We start from the raw sequence: 18,653 nt of genomic DNA, 5'->3' as shown, positions 1-18,653 counted from the left end.
GATAGCTCCGGGATTGCGTGATCCCCGGCCCGCATCCCCCACGCCAAGGGCACCGATCGGCCGGAGGAGGGTGGATGGCATCATCGAGCTCAACGATGGCGGGATACGCCGTTCGACGTCAACGCAAAACAACTACGGCAAAGGTGTCTAAGGAAGGGAACATTAAGCCTGCTTTATACACACATGCCTCAATCATCAAACCCAGAGACTAGCACAACGACGAAAGTCCTCCCTCCCCGAGAACAAACAAGCCAGTACAGGTCATCAACACTATGGCAACCACCAACCCCCATCCGCACAACAACGACCCGGACAGGCTCCTATTTGCGTACGTACCACTCTAGCCTCACGCAATCCAACCCCCCACCTACTCGAGCCACCCATCCCATCCCATCCTATGCCGTACCATAGCTAACCACCCCTCCACTGCAGCTACTGGGTGCCCAACGTATCGGGCGGGCTCGTCATCTCCAAGATCCCGCAGCGCACCTCATGGGACCTGCAGTCCAACCTGCGGTACGCGCGCGCGGCCGAGGCGGCCGGCTTCGAGTACGCGCTCACCCAGATCCGCTTCACCGCGTCCTACGGCGCGTCTGGTAAGTCGTGGCCGCGACCTCCATCTTCCATCTTCCGCTCCGATCCTCGCTCCCGGCATGGTTCCGGCCTGGGTCGCGTTCAACCCTTGGGGACGGAGCACGATAGTTAGATGTGGAATCCCATAGGCTGCACCTAACACCCCCCACCCAGACCAACACGAATCCGTCTCCTTCTCCCAGGCCCTGCTCCAAGGCACGTCGACCCTCCGCGTCATCGCGGCGATTCTGCCCGGCCCGTGGGCGCCCGCGGTGGTGGCCAAACAGATCGCCAGCATCGACCACTACAGCGGGGGCCGCATCGCCGTGAACATCGTGTCGGGCTGGTTCAAGGGCGAGTTCACGGCGATCGGGGAGTGGTGGCTGGACCACGCGGAGCGGTACCGGCGGTCGGCCGAGTTCATGCGCTGTCTGCGTGGGATCTGGACGGCGCCCGCGGAGGAGGGGTTCACGTTCGGGGGCGACTTTTATCGGTTCCGCGGGTATAAGTTGAGTCCGAAGCCAGTGCAGAGGCCGCATCCGGAGATTTTTCAGGGGGGGAATAGTGATGATGCGAGGGAGAATGGGGCGCAGGTGGCGGATTGGTATTTTATGAATGGGAATGATTTGGAGGGGTTTCGGACGCAGATTGAGGATGTGAAGAGTCGGGCGAGGGCGGCGGGGAGGGAGAGGTTGGTGAGGTTTGCGGTCAATGGGTTTGTGATTGTGCGGGAGACCGAGGAGGAGGCGGTCAGGGTGCTGCAGGAGATTCAGGGGAAGGCAGATGCCCAGGCGGTGGAGGCGTTTGCCGGGGAGGTGAAGAATGCCGGGGCGAGCACGGCGAACAAGACGGGCATGTGGGCCACCAGCACGTTCAACGACCTGGTGCAGTATAATGATGGCTTCAAGACCAAGTTGATTGGGACCAAGGAGCAGGTTGCTGAGCGGATCGTACTACTCAAGAGCCTCGGCGTCAACCAGGTGCTCACGGCGTTCTTGCACTATGAGGAGGAGGTCGAGCAGTTCGGTAGGGAGGTACTGCCGTTGGTCCGCCAGCTCGAGGCTCAGGGAAGAGGCAAGGATGCGGCGTTCGAGATTGAGCGGACCGGCGACGTGTATAGGAAGCGGAGCTCGTAGGCAGGTACAATGATATCCGCGGAGAAGACTCACCCTTGACGAAGGTGAATGTGCATGGTCGCGTCCTCTGACACTGTGACTTCTTCACAATCGGAACGCGGCGGCGTTACCCATTGAGAGTAAGGAGACGAGCCATTGTGGTTGAAAGCTCTAACGGCGAATTCGCTTTGCCAGGCCGGGACCGGAACCCAAATCTCCACCTTCTCGCGCCGAGGTTCGGAGTGAGCGGCATCCTGTACGGTAGTGTTCACCGATGAATAGAATGTGGGCGGCGTTTCGTTACGGCTTCGAACACAGATACCATAACCGGTGGCACCAACAACCGGGAGCCAACTAAGCTCGAAGGAATGACAGTCAAACGTTTCGATGCGGACATCTTTGGGGGTGGAAGGGATCCCTTCACCCACAACCACGGAGGGTGCGCCGCCGGGAGGCCCTGGGCCCACTGTAGACCAAGACTCCATGGCTATAGCATAACGGTGGCCGTGAGTGAGGTCCTTCAACTCGGCCCTCTTTCCCCTCACGCCCGCAATACCGGGGAAAGCACCAGGCTGATCGCAGTCGAAGTAGATGAGGCCGTAGCGATCGATCTCACCGGTATACGAGGATGGCGGAGGGGGATCCCAGGTGATCGTGAAGCCAGTCGCAGTTGCGCGTGTGACCATATTGCTAGGCGGCGGTGGCGTCTCCGGTCTGGCAACAGCTGCGGAAACGTTGCTCCAAGGAGACTTGAAGTTGTCCCCACCGCTGGTGCGGACCCGGCATTCCACCACTTGGCCGTCCCACAACGGCGGCCAGTAGTATCTGTTGCAGTCCAAGTGGGTGGTCGCCCACTCGTCATCATCGACAAGTCTATGTTGAAAGTCATACCCCAGGGCGCCGTAAACATGCTCCCAACTAACCACGATGCCACCCGGGGTTGAGGCGGCACCGAACCGAGCCGGGGTGGGGAGGGGGCGAGGCGGTACAGGTTCAGGAATCACAAGCGGGCTGCGGCCGATGGAGAAGTCTGACACCAGGGTGCGCGAGAAGGCCTGGGCAAGCTGGTATTCGCCGAGGGCGTTGGGGTGAAGGCCATCATAGGCAGCGTCCGAGTTGGAGCCGCCGCCTGCCCATGTCAGATGTGTGGTCAGGGGCCAAGGTTTACAACAGTTCGACTTACACGAGTAGTTTTCGCAGAAGCAGACAAGCGCGACGGGTGATTTGACCGTGTCCCAAGAATGAATCGCCTGCGCAAGCATATCGTTGTACAGGTCCGTGTCTCTCGGCAAGTCTTCACGGCCCGGGATGTCAGTCCTCTGTGGTACATTCGCAACAGCAAACTTCAGATCTGGCTTCGCAGACCTTGCCTCTTCCAGAAGCTGCCCTATGCTGGCGAGGGTCACGGCGGGCCCGCACATCCGCCAGCCGAGATCATTGAACCCTAGCTGGACCAAGCAAAGATCTGGTTGGTAGGCGGCCACCTGCTCGGCGACGAGGTCCTTGGCCACATACGCCTGTTGTCCACTGGCGGCGAAGTGATGGCAGTTGGAGAGGAAGTCCGGATGGACTCCGGCAGCGTAACCTCCATCGGTGCGAAGGGGTGCTGGCAGCTGGGGAGGTTCGTCTTGCAACCTGGGCGGGTATGGTGGATGGGGCTCATCGGGAGGAATGGTGCCTTTGTAGGGTCCCACAAAGCGAACGTCGATGTCTTCTTGGCTGAACCACTCCCAGATTCGGTATCGCCAGGTCCAATCGCCTTCTCTTCCATGCGAAATCGAGTCGCCCACTATCATCACCTTGATTGCATTTTTCTCTACTTCGGGTGTAGCCATGGTTGGCGATTGTTTTAACAAATGACGCTGACGCTGTGCATCCGAACGGCCAAAACCTAAGGGATTTGGGATGAACCGCGAAATCGAACGGATCGCGAATCATTGGACCGAGGACTCCGGTGCGGGGTTCTGAGTTGGGGTTTCTGGCTAATCGGCGCAAACATTTACCCAATTGCAGGGTTAGGGTCAGATGACTGTGTAACTTTGACATGTTCACCCCTGCTTCTGCAATTTCGCCTTCGCCGGCGCATTTTGGTCTGATCTCCAATTTTTCGAACGCTTCCAAAGTTCTCGTTGGCTGGTGTGTTGTTGAGAGGACTCTCCCGTGTCTCCGTACACAGTAAACAAAACGCCATCCAACATCAACTATCGCCAAATTCGTCAATTTCAAGCCACAAATAATACTTATCCCAGGCAGTGCACAAGGCCGAGCCTACCTTCATTTCCGAGCTTACCAAAATATTCCCGCGTCCATGTCAAAATGCGGCGCCGTCACAGTGAAAAGCCCAAGCGGGCGTAAGTTGGGTGTCTCTTGCAGATCTCTCTGATTGCCAGGCCTTGTCATTGGATCGTTGACTGCGCAAAGAACCCCCAAAAGTGCTCAACCCCTGAACTCAATCGCCGTGCCGCACGGTTGCCGGCATTCTTGCAGAACAAGGTTGCATTCTGCCCTGGATCCAGGCACCACTTCAACTCCTCGGCGGATCGATGACCCCAGAAGGCCCGTTCAAGTACAAGATGGCCTGGGAGGGCTGATCCTCTGAGGATTTCACTCTTTTTCCTCTTCCACCGTTCCACCGGGCATCTCACAACACTCACCGTCTTCAAGACACAGTCACTCTTTACTGTCCCTCGGGACCACTACGTTCTTTTTGAATTTAAAAATAATCACACTCTTTCAAAAATGCAAAAGTTTATCCTCCTGGGCCTTCTGCCCTCCCTTGCCCTTGCCGGCAGGATCTCGTCCCCGTTCGTGCTCCGTCGGACCGATGGCGGTGGTGGATATGATGAGGAGAGCTGCGAGGACTTGGGCATGCAGGACTGCGGTGGTTGTATCCCTCTGGACTACACTTGCTGCCCTGCGCAAACCGGCGGTTGCCCACCTGATCAAAGGTGCGTTGTTGGGGACGATGGCGAGGATGGCTGCTGCCCGGAGGGCTACACTTGCACCGGCAACGGCGGCGTGAGCTCGACCACCTTCTCTCTCACCACCTCGACCTCGACCTCGGCCGTCGTTGAGGAGCCGTCCCCGACTCCCACCGGCGGTGCCAACGAGGAAACTCCCCCGGATTACGGCGAGATCCCGGGTCCCACGCTCGTCGACCCTAATCCGGAGGAGACACCCACTCCCACGCCTGAGCCCACTCCTGAGCCCAGCCCCGAGCCCACCAGCTCGGAGGAGGCCGAGACCACCGAGACGACCTCAACCCCCACCTCATCTCCAGAGGCCGAGAGCTCAACCACCACCGAGGACGCCGCCGAATCCACCACCACCGAGTCCGCCAGCGCCAGCGCCAGCGAGACGGCATCCGAGGAGGCCACGTCAACCACCGCCTCCGAAGACGCGAGCTCCACCTCCGCGGCCGCGTCCACCATCTCCACCACCACCACCGTAGCGCCGACGCTCTCCGCCAGCAGCACGCTCTCCTTCTCCAACGGCACCTTCACAACCGCCTCCACCACCGCCTACACGACCTCAACCGTCTACACAACCACCACCCGAACCATCACCTCCTGCCCGCCCTCCCACCCCTGCCAATCCGGCACGGTCGTCACCGAAACCATCGCCGTCTCCACCACCATCTGCCCCGTGGTCGAGAACCCGCCCCTCCCCACCCCCACCAACACCCCCGCCACCATCATCAACGGCGGCGACAGCACCACCACCACCGTCGCCCCCGTCAACACGCCCGTGGTCGTCTGCCCCGGCAACGGCCAGGCCTGCAGCCCCGTCGACAACGACAACAACGGCGGTGACTCCGACAACGAGACGCCCTCGGCCAGCAGCAGCAGCGTCGCCACGCCGCCGTCGTACACGCACGGCGGCGCCCACCCCACCGGGTCGGTGCCCAAGCCGCCCATGACGACTGGCCATGTGCCTGTGACGGCGGGGGCGGCGCGGGTGGGCCAGGCGGTGAGCGGGGTGGTGGTGGTGTTGGGGTTTGCGGTGGCGTTTTTGTAAGGTAGGGTAGAGGAGAGTAGAGGAGGGGGTGATGATGGGGTTTTGTGATGAGGATGTCCGATCATGTCTCAATGTGCCTGCAGGGGTGCGATGTGGGTGTGCGTTGTGGGGGTTTAATGTCGGGGTTAATGAGTGGCTAGCCCAGAGTAGTGGTGTCATGAGACATGGTGATAGATGCTGAATCCTTAATTCTCGATAAGCGTTGGTACTATTCCGAGGGATTCATGGTCGGGAATGGGTTGAGAAAGGGTCAATTCTCCTCTCAGCGGCTTTACTCCCCTCAATCAACCCACCGCTTACTACAGTGCTCAAGCAGGTTAAACTCTCTTGTCTAGAGCCGTGATCAACTCCAATGTTGAAGTCTTGTCTTAGAATGTCGTATGTGATATCGCAGATCCCGAAACGCGGTTAGAAAGAATGAGACCCGACGTGGAAGCACGCCATCTTCTTCAACGGTTGGCGGAGTGACAAGCACGGGCTGGAGCACTTTCCATTAAACAGTTTATTTTATAAACAAAGCAGCATTTAGACACCCAATATTTAAGCCACCGGAGGAAGCACCGAGATCAAAGTCTGCCCATAATTTACATAGCCACAAACACACAGGAACCTGGATTGTGCTGTGTGTGTTGACGCGAGCCGGCTGCAGTATTATAGGCAAGGTTTTCCACAGTCCCAGCAGACTGGTATTGATGCCACCTTGGGGACTCGGTCGTCCCATATTTCGCAGAAGCGCAATCCACATCACAAATTCCAGGCGGTCAACACGGAGGCCACCATCACGTTTTCTGGGCCAAACTTGTATTTCTCCCTCGTATAGAAAGCCGGCGTCCTAACCATTCCCATCGTACCTCCAAACTTCGCAGTCCCTCTATCAGTGATCACTCGTCCCCAAAATCAATACTGCAGGAGTCTCAAAAAGGTTCATAAAACATCCTTGTGAAGTGAAACCGCATCCCTACTCGTTCACATGCAAGCAGCGCCGTCGATGCCAATGACCTTGCCATTCACCCACTCGCCGTCCTGGGACGCCAGGAAGCACACGACACGAGCGATGTCAATGGGGAGACCAACGCGGTGAAACGGAGACCAGCCGGCAGCGTACTGGACTAATTAGCACAAATAAGCACGCCGTAGAAGATGGAACCATCATACCTCATCAACACCCTCGTCATCTAGCTGGTCGCCGTTGGGGATGTACTCGCGGCACACGGCATGGTACATGTCCGTCTTGATGCCGCCGGGCGCAACAGCATTGACGGTGATCTTCTTGTCACCGAAGTCTGCATCGCATCAGTCAGCCAACAAAACCCCAACAGCCAGCCACCCACCCGCACCACCTACCAACAGCCATGCACCGCACAAACGTCTCAATCGCGCCCTTGCTCCCCGAGTAGACAGCATGCCTGGGGACAGCCTTGGCCTGGCCCGTGATGGAGCCCATCATGATTAAGCGACCACCAACCTCCAGATGCTTGTACGCCTCGCGGGCGACAAAGAACTGGCCGCGCGTGTTGATGTTAAACACCCGATCAAACTCTTCAGGCGTAACATCCTTGACATGTCCAAACGACACAACGCCGCTGTTGGAGCACACAATGTCGAGGCGGCCAAACGTCTTGTGGGCCTCCTCAAACAGCCGCACAATGTCGTCGATGATCGCCATGTTGGCCTTGATGCTGGCCGCGTCCGACCCGTTCTTCTTGATCTGGTTGACCACCTCCTGGGCGGCCGCGTCGCTGTTGGCGTAGTTGACAATCACCTTGGCGCCGCGGCGTCCGAGCTCGAGAGCCATCTCCCGACCGATCCCGCGGCCTAGGTACGTGGCATCCCCGGAGGGGGGGAGGTTAGCTTGCTGTTTTTCATGTTCGGTGTATGGGGAAGGGTGGGATCCGCCATGGAACTGCCACTGGCAAGGAAAGTCGTGACAACGGTGCTTTGCTTTGCCAGTGAATGGCTAAAGCCACAGGCGATATCCGTGGATGTAAGTGGTGCGTGGGGGTGTGGGGGGTTGGCCGGACATCAGTTGGGGTAAACCACCCACTGGTCCGGCACAAGGAAATATCGCTTTGTAGCACCTCCAAATGCAGGGCCACCAAGCAACTGGATGGTCGGGCCTAGAACACCAGTGAAACAAGAAGATTCGGACTTACCGGCGCCCGTCACGAGAGCCACCTTGCCTTGTAGCGAAGCCGATGCCAGCCCGAGGGGACCCGGGATCTGGTCATACTTGCTGCTGCTGCCGTAGTCAGATGTAGCGCCAGGCATGGTTGCTAGAGTACCGGTAACTGTGGTAGTGGTTGGGAGTTTGGGAATTGTTGTTCCTGAAGAAGGGGGCGATTGAGACGTGTAATGTTGTTGAGCTTCTTTGGTTTTTGTGGTGGAGTGTGTTGAAAAGAAATGAGAGAAGAGGCGGCGGAAGATATCAGAGAGTCTCATTCGGTGGACTGCGCTGGGGCAGGATCGAGGGCATTAAAAGCAGGAATGCAGGATCTGTGCGATGGGAAGAACGTCCGCTCGCAGCTGATGATGGGCCATGGCTCTTGCTTGATCTTATATCCCGGGAAGGAAACCACGCGGCTCGAATTTGCATGCTTTTGGGGCTCCTTCCGCCTTGAGCCCGTCCGTCGGACGAGGTTGGAGGAAGGCCGGGCTGGGCGTTACGGACATGATATGGTGGTCACGGTGCAAGGTAGCAGGTATGGATGCGGACATTTTGGCGAAACGGCCGGCAGTGCTGGCACGGGATGATTTAGGATGCACAATGGCCAGACAATTCAGGGAGAATTTGTACACGTGTTGCCCAAAGTCCTAATTATCCTGTCGATTGCTTCGCAGGTCTGGTTTGGCGGGAGAAAAAACGAGGCTGACACCTGATTCATCGGCTGCGATTTCCGCTGCGTGTTTCAGGTATCACAACTTGTAATTCTTCTAACTTGCGCTCAAGTCCGCCGCTTCCAGCCGGGCAGTCGGCACAGAGGGAATCTCCGGGCCGAGAACGACCGCCGGGGTTACGTATGTGCCTCTGCTCCCCGAGTTTGGCAAGAACGCCACTAACAAGCTGTGGCTAATTCTTTTTAATGCAGGTCCGTTGCCATCCCATCGATCTGTTACTTCCGTCTCTTACTCGGGCAAACGTGCTGCAGGCGGTGATGTGTGGATCAATCCGGCTAATTCGTTTGATGACACTGACAGCAGCAGCTCCAAGATTCCTGTATAAATCACAGCATGATATATGTCTGCCTTCTTTGCATGCGCAGCCCAGATAGAAAATTATACATCTTACAAACTTCCCTACCGCTAAAACTGTGTACGAAGGCCCACAACAAGCACCTGCGTCATGCACTGCATTTGGTCATGATTTTTTAGCTACGATCTCGTAGGAAACTGCTTCATCCAACATATTCCTTCCGTGATATCAACTCCCATCGAGCATTCCCCGCAATCGAGAACCCCCATCTAGCACCCCAATGAGCAACCCCAACCGCGGGAATCGATACCCGATCCGCCGGGCTCAACCCCGACTCGAAGCTCCGATTACTCGTCCACAGGACTCAAAATTTGACCTTCAAACCGGCGCAAGACTCAACAGTGTTGAAACAGCGCCTCGCCGTTGCCATCTAAACTCAGAGTTTGCCTCTGCCCATTGGGGGCACCGTGCCGGCTCAAGCCCGGAGTTCCGGCCCCACTCCACCCGGGACCGGACCTCCGGGCATCGGCAACCGGCGCCAGATCCGAATAGAATCCGTAATTAACTCTTCGGGGGGATACAATTAATGACAGGTCATTGCGTGACTGCCTGGCCATGTTTTGCTTTTTAAATGCAAGTTTGAATCCAATACTGGCAGTTGCTTTTTCGGCCCCAATCCCCCCCGCCTATTGAATGTGGTGCAGAGCGGTCACGATAATCCCAGGCCAACAAGAACCTGATTAGCTGACCTGAGACTCGGACTCCCACTTACGGATACGAACCAACAGGTGGATACGCGAGATCATACGATTTGGCCAACCAACTCGTTTTTAGATCGGCATCGGAATTCTGACTGAAGCGGTGACTGAGCTTTCCGTTGCTCTGACAATGCGCGTGTGGACTTGGTGGCCTTTTGGGCTCGGCTTTGGCGGAACAGCGCTGGTTTGTCTCGGGTAGAGAACTCGGACTGGAACGGCTAATGGGGGCCTATGCAGCTGTGTGTAAATCTAGAAATCGGAAATCTTCCGCTCTTAACACGTCTCGAAACGCGTGTGAGATGTAAAGCCGGGCGGGCCGACATGCACGCTAGAGAGGTGCCACGTGGGGAAGGTGGTGGGTTAATTACTTGATAAGGCCGCTCGCTGGGCGCCGTTTCTTCCTGAAGAGTAGAAACTCTCAAACACATCGCAACGTTGGGGAAGCACTCAGGATTCATGCAGCCCACCTCACGTCTTCACGCCTCAATCATATCGACAATGGATGGAAAAGAACATGGTGTTCCGCACGCATCTGCGGCTTATCTGGAGTGGGCTGCGTTGCAAAATAGGCGTAATTCCGGAGAGCACGTGTTAGTCAATGGCCGAGAGTTGACCATCGCTGATGTCCTGGCCGTCTCAACGTGAGTAATTTGCACAATCCCTCTTTCTTTTCCCCTCATTTTACAATCAACAGGAAGGCTGACAGTGTTTCCAGACACAATGGGGCCGCTAAGCTCACGGACGATCCGTCCGATCTTGAGCTCGTTGAGGAAAGTGTTGCGTTTTTAGAGGGGGAGCTAGCGGCCGGCAACGTCATCTATGGGGTCAACACTGGCTTTGGCGGCAGCGCAGACACCAGAACACAAGACTTTGAGCGCCTCCAGAGCTCGGCCATCCAGCATCTCAACGTTGGAATCTTGCTGAAAGCGGACAAGGCGGTCACTGACCCAGACTCGAATTCGGGCCTTCGGGACAATGGCATGCTGCGAAGCCACGCCCTCCCGACCCCCATCGTCAAGGCCGCCATGCTGATCCGCTGCAATTCGTTGATGCGGGGTCATTCCGGTGTGCGAGTCAGCGTTATTGAGACCATCATGAAGCTGTTGTCTCTCAATGTGACCCCCATTGTGCCCCTACGAGGCAGCATTTCGGCGTCGGGAGATCTATCCACCCTCTCGTACATCGCTGGTGCGATTGAGGGCAACCCGGACATCTTCGTCAAGGTGATCGGCCCCCAGGGCAAGACAGCCATTGCCCCGGCCGACGAGACTCTGAAAGTTGCCAAACTAGCCCCCGTGCGCCTCCAAGCGAAAGAAGGCCTCGGAATCACCAACGGCACTGCACCCAGCTGTGCAGCAGCATGTCTCGCCATCGACCAAGCCAACCAACTCGCCCTCCTGGTCCAACTCCTCACCGCCATGGGCACCGAAGCCCTCAACGGCAACGCCAACAACTACCACCCCTTCATCTCCGCCATCCGCCCCCACCCCGGCCAAGCCGAAGTAGCCACCAACATCCTCCACTTCCTCTCCGGCTCCAAGATCTGCCCACCGCCCACCGCCCCGCACTCCGTCGCCCGCGTCGGCCTCGCCCAGGACCGCTACTCCCTGCGCACCGCCCCACAATGGCTCGGTCCCCAGCTCGAAGACCTCCTCCTCGCGACCGCCGCCAGGTCACCACCGAACTCAACTCCACCACCGACAACCCCCTCATCCAAATAAACAACAACAGCACCACCAACCGCATGCACCACGGCGGCAACTTTCAAGCCATGTCCCTCACCTCCGCCATGGAAAAGACCCTCCTCGCGCTCCAAAACATCGGCCGCCTCCTCTACGCCCAATCCGCCGAGGTCATCAACAACACCACCAACAAGGGCCTGCCCCCCAACCTGTCCCTCGACAACCCCAGCGCCAGCTTCACCTGCAAAGGGTTCGACGTCAACATGGCCGCCTACGCCGCCGAGCTGGCCTACCTGGCCAACCCTGTCAGCGCGCACGTCCACGTCGCTGAGATGGCGAACCAGAGCGTCAATAGCATGGCGTTGGTGGCTGCGAGGTATGCGCTCGAGGCCGGGGAGGTGGTGGGGTTGATGGCGGCGACGTATGTATATGTGTTGTGCCAGGCGCTGGATTTGAGGTGCGTGCGGGTGGTGTTTGGGGAGAGGGTTGGGGGGGTGGTGAGGGCGGTGGTGGGGGGGTGCTTTTTTGGGGGTGGTAAGCCTGCGGCTGAGGGGGGGGGATGGGGTCGAGGCGGTGTCTGCAACTGTGGTCGGCGCGGTGATGGCGTGCTGGGATCGGCTGTCGCATTTGGATTTGGTGGAGCGCTGTCGTACTGCGGTGGACGAGTCGCTGGGTACGGTGCTGACGTGCTTGGTGGAGGCGGGGGGCTCGATGGAGGGCGTGCGTGACTTCCAGCGGAGGATGAAGGAGGGGTTGGAGGGCTGTTACAGCGAGGTCCGGGCGGATTTGTTGGCCGGGAAGATCCAGACGACGGATTATATCAGTGATGCGTCGAGGGTGGTGTATGACTTTGTGAGGAAGGACTTGAATATCCCGGTTAATCGTGGTGTGGAGGACCACCCGCCACTGCTGTTGCGCAAGGTGGAGGAGGCGAGAAGGGCTGTTGACGGCGCCGATGGCCATGTTACTAACGGTGATGGTGGACACGGGGAACTGGCGACGGCGGAAGCGGATCTGGCGCTCAGGGGGAGGACGCTGGGGACCATGGCCGGCGAAATCTACGAGGCGGTGCGCGCTGGCGAGTTGCATGATCGGATTATGAGGTTTGGGGAGGAGTCGGGGATTTGGGGGGCGGGGAAAGGTACGGTTTAGAGGCTGGGTAGATGATATAGGTGGAGAGGAGGGCATCGCGATGTGTTGGGAGGGAAAAGAATGGTGGGATTTATAATTTGTTAGAGGTACCTTAGACAAAATACCACTCCTGGCCCCGACCCGCCGTTACAAAGGCCGTGGGACGGCAGAGAGATTCGGTCACATCGGGACCTACAAACCGTATTACGGGGAGCAGGTGCCCAGAGCAGAAGATTTGTTAGGAAGGTCCTTGGCTGGCTGATGGACTCTGGCCGGCTACTGGAGTATAGCCTGGCCAGAAGGCTAGAGCTAGAAACAGTGGATGGGGAGGGCTAGAGGGCCCGGAGGCCGGCAAAGGGCCTCCTTTCTTTTGCAGTATGACGGATTCATAGATTGTGGTCTCAAAGTGGTAGACAGAGGTTTTTATCCGGCCTATACGGTACGGTTTCTTTGTAAATAGCAGTAGAAGGACCGGCGCGCCCCAGGGCATATCGGTGTAGGAAATAATAATAATAAAATACCACTCCTGTTATTTGTGTCGATTATTTCAATGTCAAGGGGCTCGGGACAGGAAGAATGGCGTCACATGCAACCGAGAAGTTCATGGAACTTGAGCCCCCCCCAGGGTTGCCGCGCGAGTATTCACCTAGGTACCTATTCATTAGCAGCGCCACGAGACCAAGACACCGGTTGAAGGAACTTTACGGAACGGCACCGAGTTAGGCACCCAGTCACTCCAAGACATGGCGGGCTTTGGGGCTACAAGACAAAGTTAAAGAGGTTCTTCCATTTGGATTTGAGAATCGTCGGCTTTTCGGCCTTTAATAGGAAAGGCCACGGTGGTGCAGCCAGAGCCTCCCTCTCAATGCACTGCGAGCATTTGAACGATAGTAGCAAGACCCGCGTACGAACCACGGCAACCGAGAAAGAACGTCATCTTCCTGGGTAAACCTCTCACAATCATCCATCCCAACCCCTGGCAGATGCCCAACCCCCCTCATGGCTATCATGGCCCGGGCAGCCATCCTCGTCGCGAACACGGAAGACGAGGGCATGATCCGCACGGGCACAGCGGAGGTTCCGGCTAAGGTAGAATAGGAGAGGATAGGGAACCCCAACACCCCACTTCCTTTCTGTGAATCGGGTTCTCAACATCCGTCCGAAGTGCAGGCAACATTCCTGGTTTAATCTCGCCACCTCATCTTGGCCTCGCCTGTATTTCGGGCAGCGCTAACGGGTAATGTAAAGTCTTGCCGAGAACGTTCGCAGCGAGGTCTAACGCTCACAGAGAGGTCTAACCCCTCGCTCAGAGCCCAACCCCGAAGATGAATTTATAAATATCCATCTAATTTGAAGGGCCATGCTAGACGGGTAGTAACTTTTGGCTAACCGGGCAGTAACCTTTCAGCTAACCGGGCAGTAGCTACCCCTGACCTGGCAGTCCCCTTCCACAACCCGTGACAAACAACGCGCCTTTCTTACGCGCCCAGCCACGCGCCAATTCTCGCCAGATCTTCGCAAGAACTTCCATTCCGACTATTTCGAACCTGAAGAACCCGAATATTTTACTAGCTCTCGTTGGCGCAAGGCGCAACACCTCCAAATTGCGCGCACAAAATGTCGGATCAAGATTTCGAGGAATGCGGTGGTTTCTCGGAGGACGGCCTGTCAGATGACGAAGATGCCATCCCAATATACCCAGAGGGAGAGGCCCTTTGCAATGACGGCTCAATAGTGAAAGCAGATACTATTCAACAGCTTCAGGACGCAATCAACGCCCACGGCAAGGCCAACGGGTATGCAGTAAATCGCCAGAACGCCTCCAACCGTATAGCAGGCCAATCGACTTACTACACCATCGTCTGTGACCGCTTCGGTTTGCCCAGACCTACCGAGGGAGTCCGGCTACGCAAGTCCAGCACTCGCAAGTCTGGCTGCAAGTTCAAAGCATCGGCAAAGCTCACAGATGAAGGATGGGTGTTCAGGCATCATAAGGATCCTCGTTACCACGTCCACAACCACCCGAAGTCCCTCGATCCCTGGCTCACCCACAACACCGGAAGATAAAGTCCCCGGCCAAGAACCTTGTGAAGAAGATGTCCAGCTATAGCGCCATCAAAGCACGCGAGATTAGCAAGATGGTAGAGGAGGAGGAACCCAATTCGCACTTCACCATCAAGGATATCAACAACGCCAGACGGGCATTCCGTCGACAGGAAAAGGATGGTTGTACTGCCTCCGGGGCTGTGATCAAGGCTATTGACCAGGAAGGAGTCCTATATGTCCCGAAATGGGATACCCGAGATCCCAACCGCCTTTTGGGCATCGCTCTTACCTTCCCAGAGTGTCAGGAGATGTGGAAGCGCTTCCCAGACTGCCTCAGTTTTGACAATACTCACAGTACCAACGCACTTGGATTTCCCCTGTTTGTTATTATCACCCAGACGAATATCAACTCTACTGCAAACGTTGCCTTCGGCTTGATCAATAACGAACGCCGTGAGGGCTTTGATTTCCTTTCTCAGGGAGTCAAGGAACTCCAGGTCCAACTTGAAGCCCGATCTCCAGCCGTAACGATCACTGATAAAGACGAAAGGATGAGGGACGCCCTGAAGGAGACGTTTCCGGATGCCCAACAACAGCTGTGCCGTTTCCATATCAACAAGAACGTTCTCCTCCAGGCAAAGAAGAAGGGGAAATGGCCTCGCCTGCCCGACCAAGTTGCAGCTGATGAGGAGGGTCTTTGTGATGTATAGTTTAACTCCTGGCAAAGGTGACCCCTATTTTATCTTCCGTTACCTGCATTCTCATAGTCACGAATGCTAATCCGATGTCGTTAACTAGATCGACAACTACGATGGTGACGGGCTAGCGGAGCTAATCAAGCTGCACGACATCCGGAACCCGGAGAACAACAACGAGGTCCTGCCACCTGTCCCTTTCAATCTGATGTTCAAGTCTACCAAAGGACCGAGCACTGCAGCGCCCATCTATCTGCGACCCGAAACGGCCCAGGGGCAGTTCTTGAACTTCAAAAAGCTGCTGGAATACAACCAGGGCTCCATGCCATTCGCGTCAGCCAGCATTGGTAAATTGTACCGCAATGAAATCTCCCCCAGGACTGGGCTTCTCCGGGTCCGGGAGTCCCTGCTGGCCGAGATCTAACATTACGTTGACCCGGAAAAGAAGCAGCACCCACGGTTGCAGGAGGTGAGCAATGTTGAGCTGCAGTTACTTGACCGCGAGGCCCAGCTATCGGGCAAGACGACACCCCGAACAATAAGAATAGGCCAAGCAGTTGAGGCCAAAATCATCGATAACGAAACCCTCGGTTATTTTGTTGGGCGGGTTATGCTATTTCTTACCAAAAGATTCGATCACCGTCGCAGAGGATGAGATTTAGAATCCTACTCTGGAACACCGAAGGAAACAAGCAAGCACTAGAGGTCTTGTTAGAGGAAGCCAAGTACGACCTCCTGGAGGTGCAGGAACCATGGATCAACAGGGAGACGAAGTTTACGTACTGCCCCCGGAGCAGCAAATACCATCTGGTGTTCAAGCTCGAGGGGCGAGCAGCGATATATGTGAGCAAGAAATTCGAGATCGGGCAGTGGGACTCCGAGGTTTCGGAGAACTGGTGTCGCGTACGGTTCCCAGAGGCGGACCTAGGCCAAGAAGGCCACGGGCTCGAGCTATGGTCCGTCTACAACCCCCCGAACGGTGAGAACGTACCACAGGCCCTCCAGGGACGGCCGAGGCCAGACCACCCAGTAGTTCTGGCGGGGGACTTTAACCTGCAGCACCCGCTGTGGGACGAATTCGGACGCTACGAAAGGGGAGCCGAAGATCTGTTACAAATAAGCTCCCTGTGGGACCTTACCATCAGGACGCCGAGGGGAGCAGTTACGCGAGCTCCCCAGGAGCGGCAACGAGGCCGCACGTCAACCATCGATCACTTTTGGGCCTCGGAGTGCATCCATACGGTATACCACGGGGAAGAGTGCCGTGGCAAGTCAGACCACTACCCGCAAGTGCTCGAGATTGGGACAGGGACTGGGCCGAGGCCGGCCCAACCAGTGGGATGGGCCTGGAAGAAGATGGATAGAGAAAGGGTGAAAGCCGAATCAGCACTGCTCTGCGAGGTGATGGGCCTCATAGACCCGGGGCCAAATGGACTGGTGGCTAGAATCCGGACGACCGAAGGTCTCGGCAGAGCATTCGACAACCTAGTCGAATGGCTCACCTGGGTCGCTGGGGAGAGCACCCCACGGAAGAAGGCCAATTGCGGCTTCAGCTCTCCTTGGTGGACCAGGGAAGTGCAACAGGCTGCCCGGGAGGCTAGGAGAGCCGAGAGATTGGCCAAGGAGACCCGGGCAGAGTACTGTTGGGAAGAGCTCAGCGAGAGGCTCAAGGACCTCGCCAGGTCAACCCGCGAAGCACGGACGAGGGCTTGGAGGAGCGACCTGCAGAAGGCAAGCGAGGCGAGAAAACCTGACCGGATGTGGAGCCTGGAAAGATGGGCCAGACTACGGAGCTTTCTACCGCCTGAACCACCGAAACTACCGGCATTCAAGAATTCGTCTGGGCAAGTGACGGCTGAAACGCATGACCAGAAAGCCAACGCCCTGGCCGAGAGGTTCTTCCCGAGCCCCCCGGCCAATCTCACAGACGTGCAAGACCAAACCTTCCTGAACAGCCCAGACGCGGGCTCCGACGTCTCACTAGCCAGTGACGCCGGCCGAGATCACGAGGGCGATAGGAGGAGCGAGCCCCTGGAAGGCGCCAGGGGAGGACCTGCTCCCGATAGGCCTTCTGAAGGCGTACGGAGCACCGTTAGCTGAAGTGCTGACCGTTCTGGCGAAAGGTGCCTGGAGCTAGGATGGTTCCCCAACCGTTTTAAGAGGGCGAAGACTGTAGTACTGCCGAAACCAGGAAAGGCTCCGCCGGTGTATCAGACCCCGGGGGGATACAGGCCCATTGCTCTGCTACCAACCCTGGGGAAAGTAATAGAGTCGGTGGTCGCCACGAAGATCACCCTAGCGGCAGAGACCAACGGCCTGCTCCCAGACGAACAAATGGGAGACAGGGCACACCGCTCCACGGAACTAGCTGTCCGGCTAGTGGTAGCCCAGGTCCAGGAGGCGTGGAGACAGAAGGGTGCGGCGTCTCTATTGCAACTGGACATTTCAGGAGCCTTTGACACGGTCAACCATACCCGACTGCTAGCAACTCTGCGGGAAATGGGCTACCCGGGGTGGCTGGTTCTCTGGATAAGAGACTGGTTGACCGGCCGAGAGGCCACCCTCCTTTTCGACGGCAAGGCAGCGACCCCAACGGCGATTCGGGCAGGGTTCCCCCAGGGCTCACCCCTTTCACCGGTCCTTTTCATTCTCTACATTGCCTCTCTATACAAGCAGCTGAAGGACGAACATCCCCACTTGGCTATTGTGGGGTTTGCGGATGACACCAACCTCCTGGCTTTCGGCCGAAACCCCGAGGTTAACATCCGGCAGCTGGAAGGGGCATGGGAAACGTGTCTACGATGGGCGGAAAGTCGGGGGATGAAGTTCGCCGCGGAAAAGAGCGAACTCATCCATTGCAACAAGGGGCGACGACAGTGGACCAAACAGGTAAACCTTACTAACACAGGGGGAGGCACTAGCCCCGTCAAACCAGAAGGGTCTGCCAGATTCCTGGGAGTCTGGCTGGACTGGAAACTCAACTGGAAAGCTCACCTGGTGGCGGTGGAAAGGAAGCTGAGGACCCAGAGCTACGCCCCGACGAGGATCGTGGCAAAGACGTGGGCAATGGGGCTAGCCAAAGCACGAGAAGTATACACAAAGTGCATCCGGTCGGCGCTGGCCTATGGCGCATCATCGTTTCACATCCCCACGGATGTGGGAGGCGAGCCGGTAAAGAAAGGCATCACCAAAGCCCTCGGGAAGGCCCAGAACAAGAGCTTGCGGATCGTGGCGGGAGCCTTTAAGTCTACCCCAATCCGTAACCTCGAGACAGAGACGTGGGTCCCACCATTGGACTTGTACCTAAACAAACGGCTTGCCGATTTCGAAAACCGACTCCAACGACCCGATCTGGACGACGGTCAAGGCGGTAGAAGACGGCGGCGAGCGTTGTCCTCACCGCCTGCTGCAAGATACAGCAGAGACTTAGCTCGAGGAGGGGCAAC

The 18,653-nt window shown here is 57.2% G+C and overlaps 6 protein-coding genes across 6 annotated transcripts in view; 4 read left to right on the top strand and 2 right to left on the bottom strand.

Moving 5' to 3' along the window:
- Positions 1 to 272: 272 nt before the first annotated feature.
- Positions 273 to 1,709, top strand: CHGG_02403 (uncharacterized protein; the record flags this gene model as incomplete). The annotated part of the gene is made up of 3 exons (XM_001228918.1): positions 273 to 328; positions 433 to 596; positions 748 to 1,709. 3 exons carry the CDS (start codon positions 273 to 275, stop codon positions 1,707 to 1,709), a joined length of 1,182 nt encoding a protein of 393 aa, XP_001228919.1.
- A 399-nt stretch (positions 1,710 to 2,108) lies between these two features.
- On the bottom strand, positions 2,109 to 3,523 carry CHGG_02402 (uncharacterized protein; the record flags this gene model as incomplete). The annotated part of the gene is made up of 3 exons (XM_001228917.1): positions 2,109 to 2,145; positions 2,214 to 2,817; positions 2,872 to 3,523. 3 exons carry the CDS (start codon positions 3,521 to 3,523, stop codon positions 2,109 to 2,111), a joined length of 1,293 nt encoding a protein of 430 aa, XP_001228918.1.
- A 904-nt stretch (positions 3,524 to 4,427) lies between these two features.
- CHGG_02401 (uncharacterized protein) lies at positions 4,428 to 5,705 on the top strand (the record flags this gene model as incomplete). The annotated part of the gene is made up of 1 exon (XM_001228916.1): positions 4,428 to 5,705. The coding sequence occupies one exon, from the start codon at positions 4,428 to 4,430 to the stop codon at positions 5,703 to 5,705; it is 1,278 nt and encodes a 425-aa protein (XP_001228917.1).
- A 966-nt stretch (positions 5,706 to 6,671) lies between these two features.
- Positions 6,672 to 7,973, bottom strand: CHGG_02400 (tetrahydroxynaphthalene reductase; the record flags this gene model as incomplete). Its single annotated transcript, XM_001228915.1, has 4 exons — positions 6,672 to 6,809; positions 6,861 to 6,988; positions 7,050 to 7,520; positions 7,859 to 7,973. 4 exons carry the CDS (start codon positions 7,971 to 7,973, stop codon positions 6,672 to 6,674), a joined length of 852 nt encoding a protein of 283 aa, XP_001228916.1.
- A 2,178-nt stretch (positions 7,974 to 10,151) lies between these two features.
- Positions 10,152 to 12,487, top strand: CHGG_02399 (uncharacterized protein; the record flags this gene model as incomplete). The annotated part of the gene is made up of 4 exons (XM_001228914.1): positions 10,152 to 10,294; positions 10,369 to 11,325; positions 11,385 to 11,792; positions 11,875 to 12,487. 4 exons carry the CDS (start codon positions 10,152 to 10,154, stop codon positions 12,485 to 12,487), a joined length of 2,121 nt encoding a protein of 706 aa, XP_001228915.1.
- Positions 12,488 to 14,083: 1,596 nt separating this feature from the next.
- The window catches only part of CHGG_02398 (uncharacterized protein), a gene marked incomplete at both ends in the record, with an annotated part of 6,955 nt that continues 2,385 nt past the window's right edge, over positions 14,084 to 18,653 (top strand). Inside the window, 5 exons of the mRNA XM_001228913.1 lie at positions 14,084 to 14,476; positions 14,530 to 15,216; positions 15,311 to 15,554; positions 15,893 to 17,298; positions 17,404 to 18,577. Coding sequence (XP_001228914.1) covers positions 14,084 to 14,476; positions 14,530 to 15,216; positions 15,311 to 15,554; positions 15,893 to 17,298; positions 17,404 to 18,577 — 3,904 coding nt within the window. The remainder of the gene's footprint in view (positions 14,477 to 14,529; positions 15,217 to 15,310; positions 15,555 to 15,892; positions 17,299 to 17,403; positions 18,578 to 18,653) is intronic.

Source organism: Chaetomium globosum, genomic scaffold, assembly GCF_000143365.1.
Source record: "Chaetomium globosum CBS 148.51 scaffold_2 genomic scaffold, whole genome shotgun sequence".
In the NCBI taxonomy this organism is placed as follows: domain Eukaryota; kingdom Fungi; phylum Ascomycota; class Sordariomycetes; order Sordariales; family Chaetomiaceae; genus Chaetomium; species Chaetomium globosum.
The sequence above is the reverse complement of the archived record's forward strand: the minus strand, read 5'-3'. Positions and strand labels throughout refer to the sequence as shown.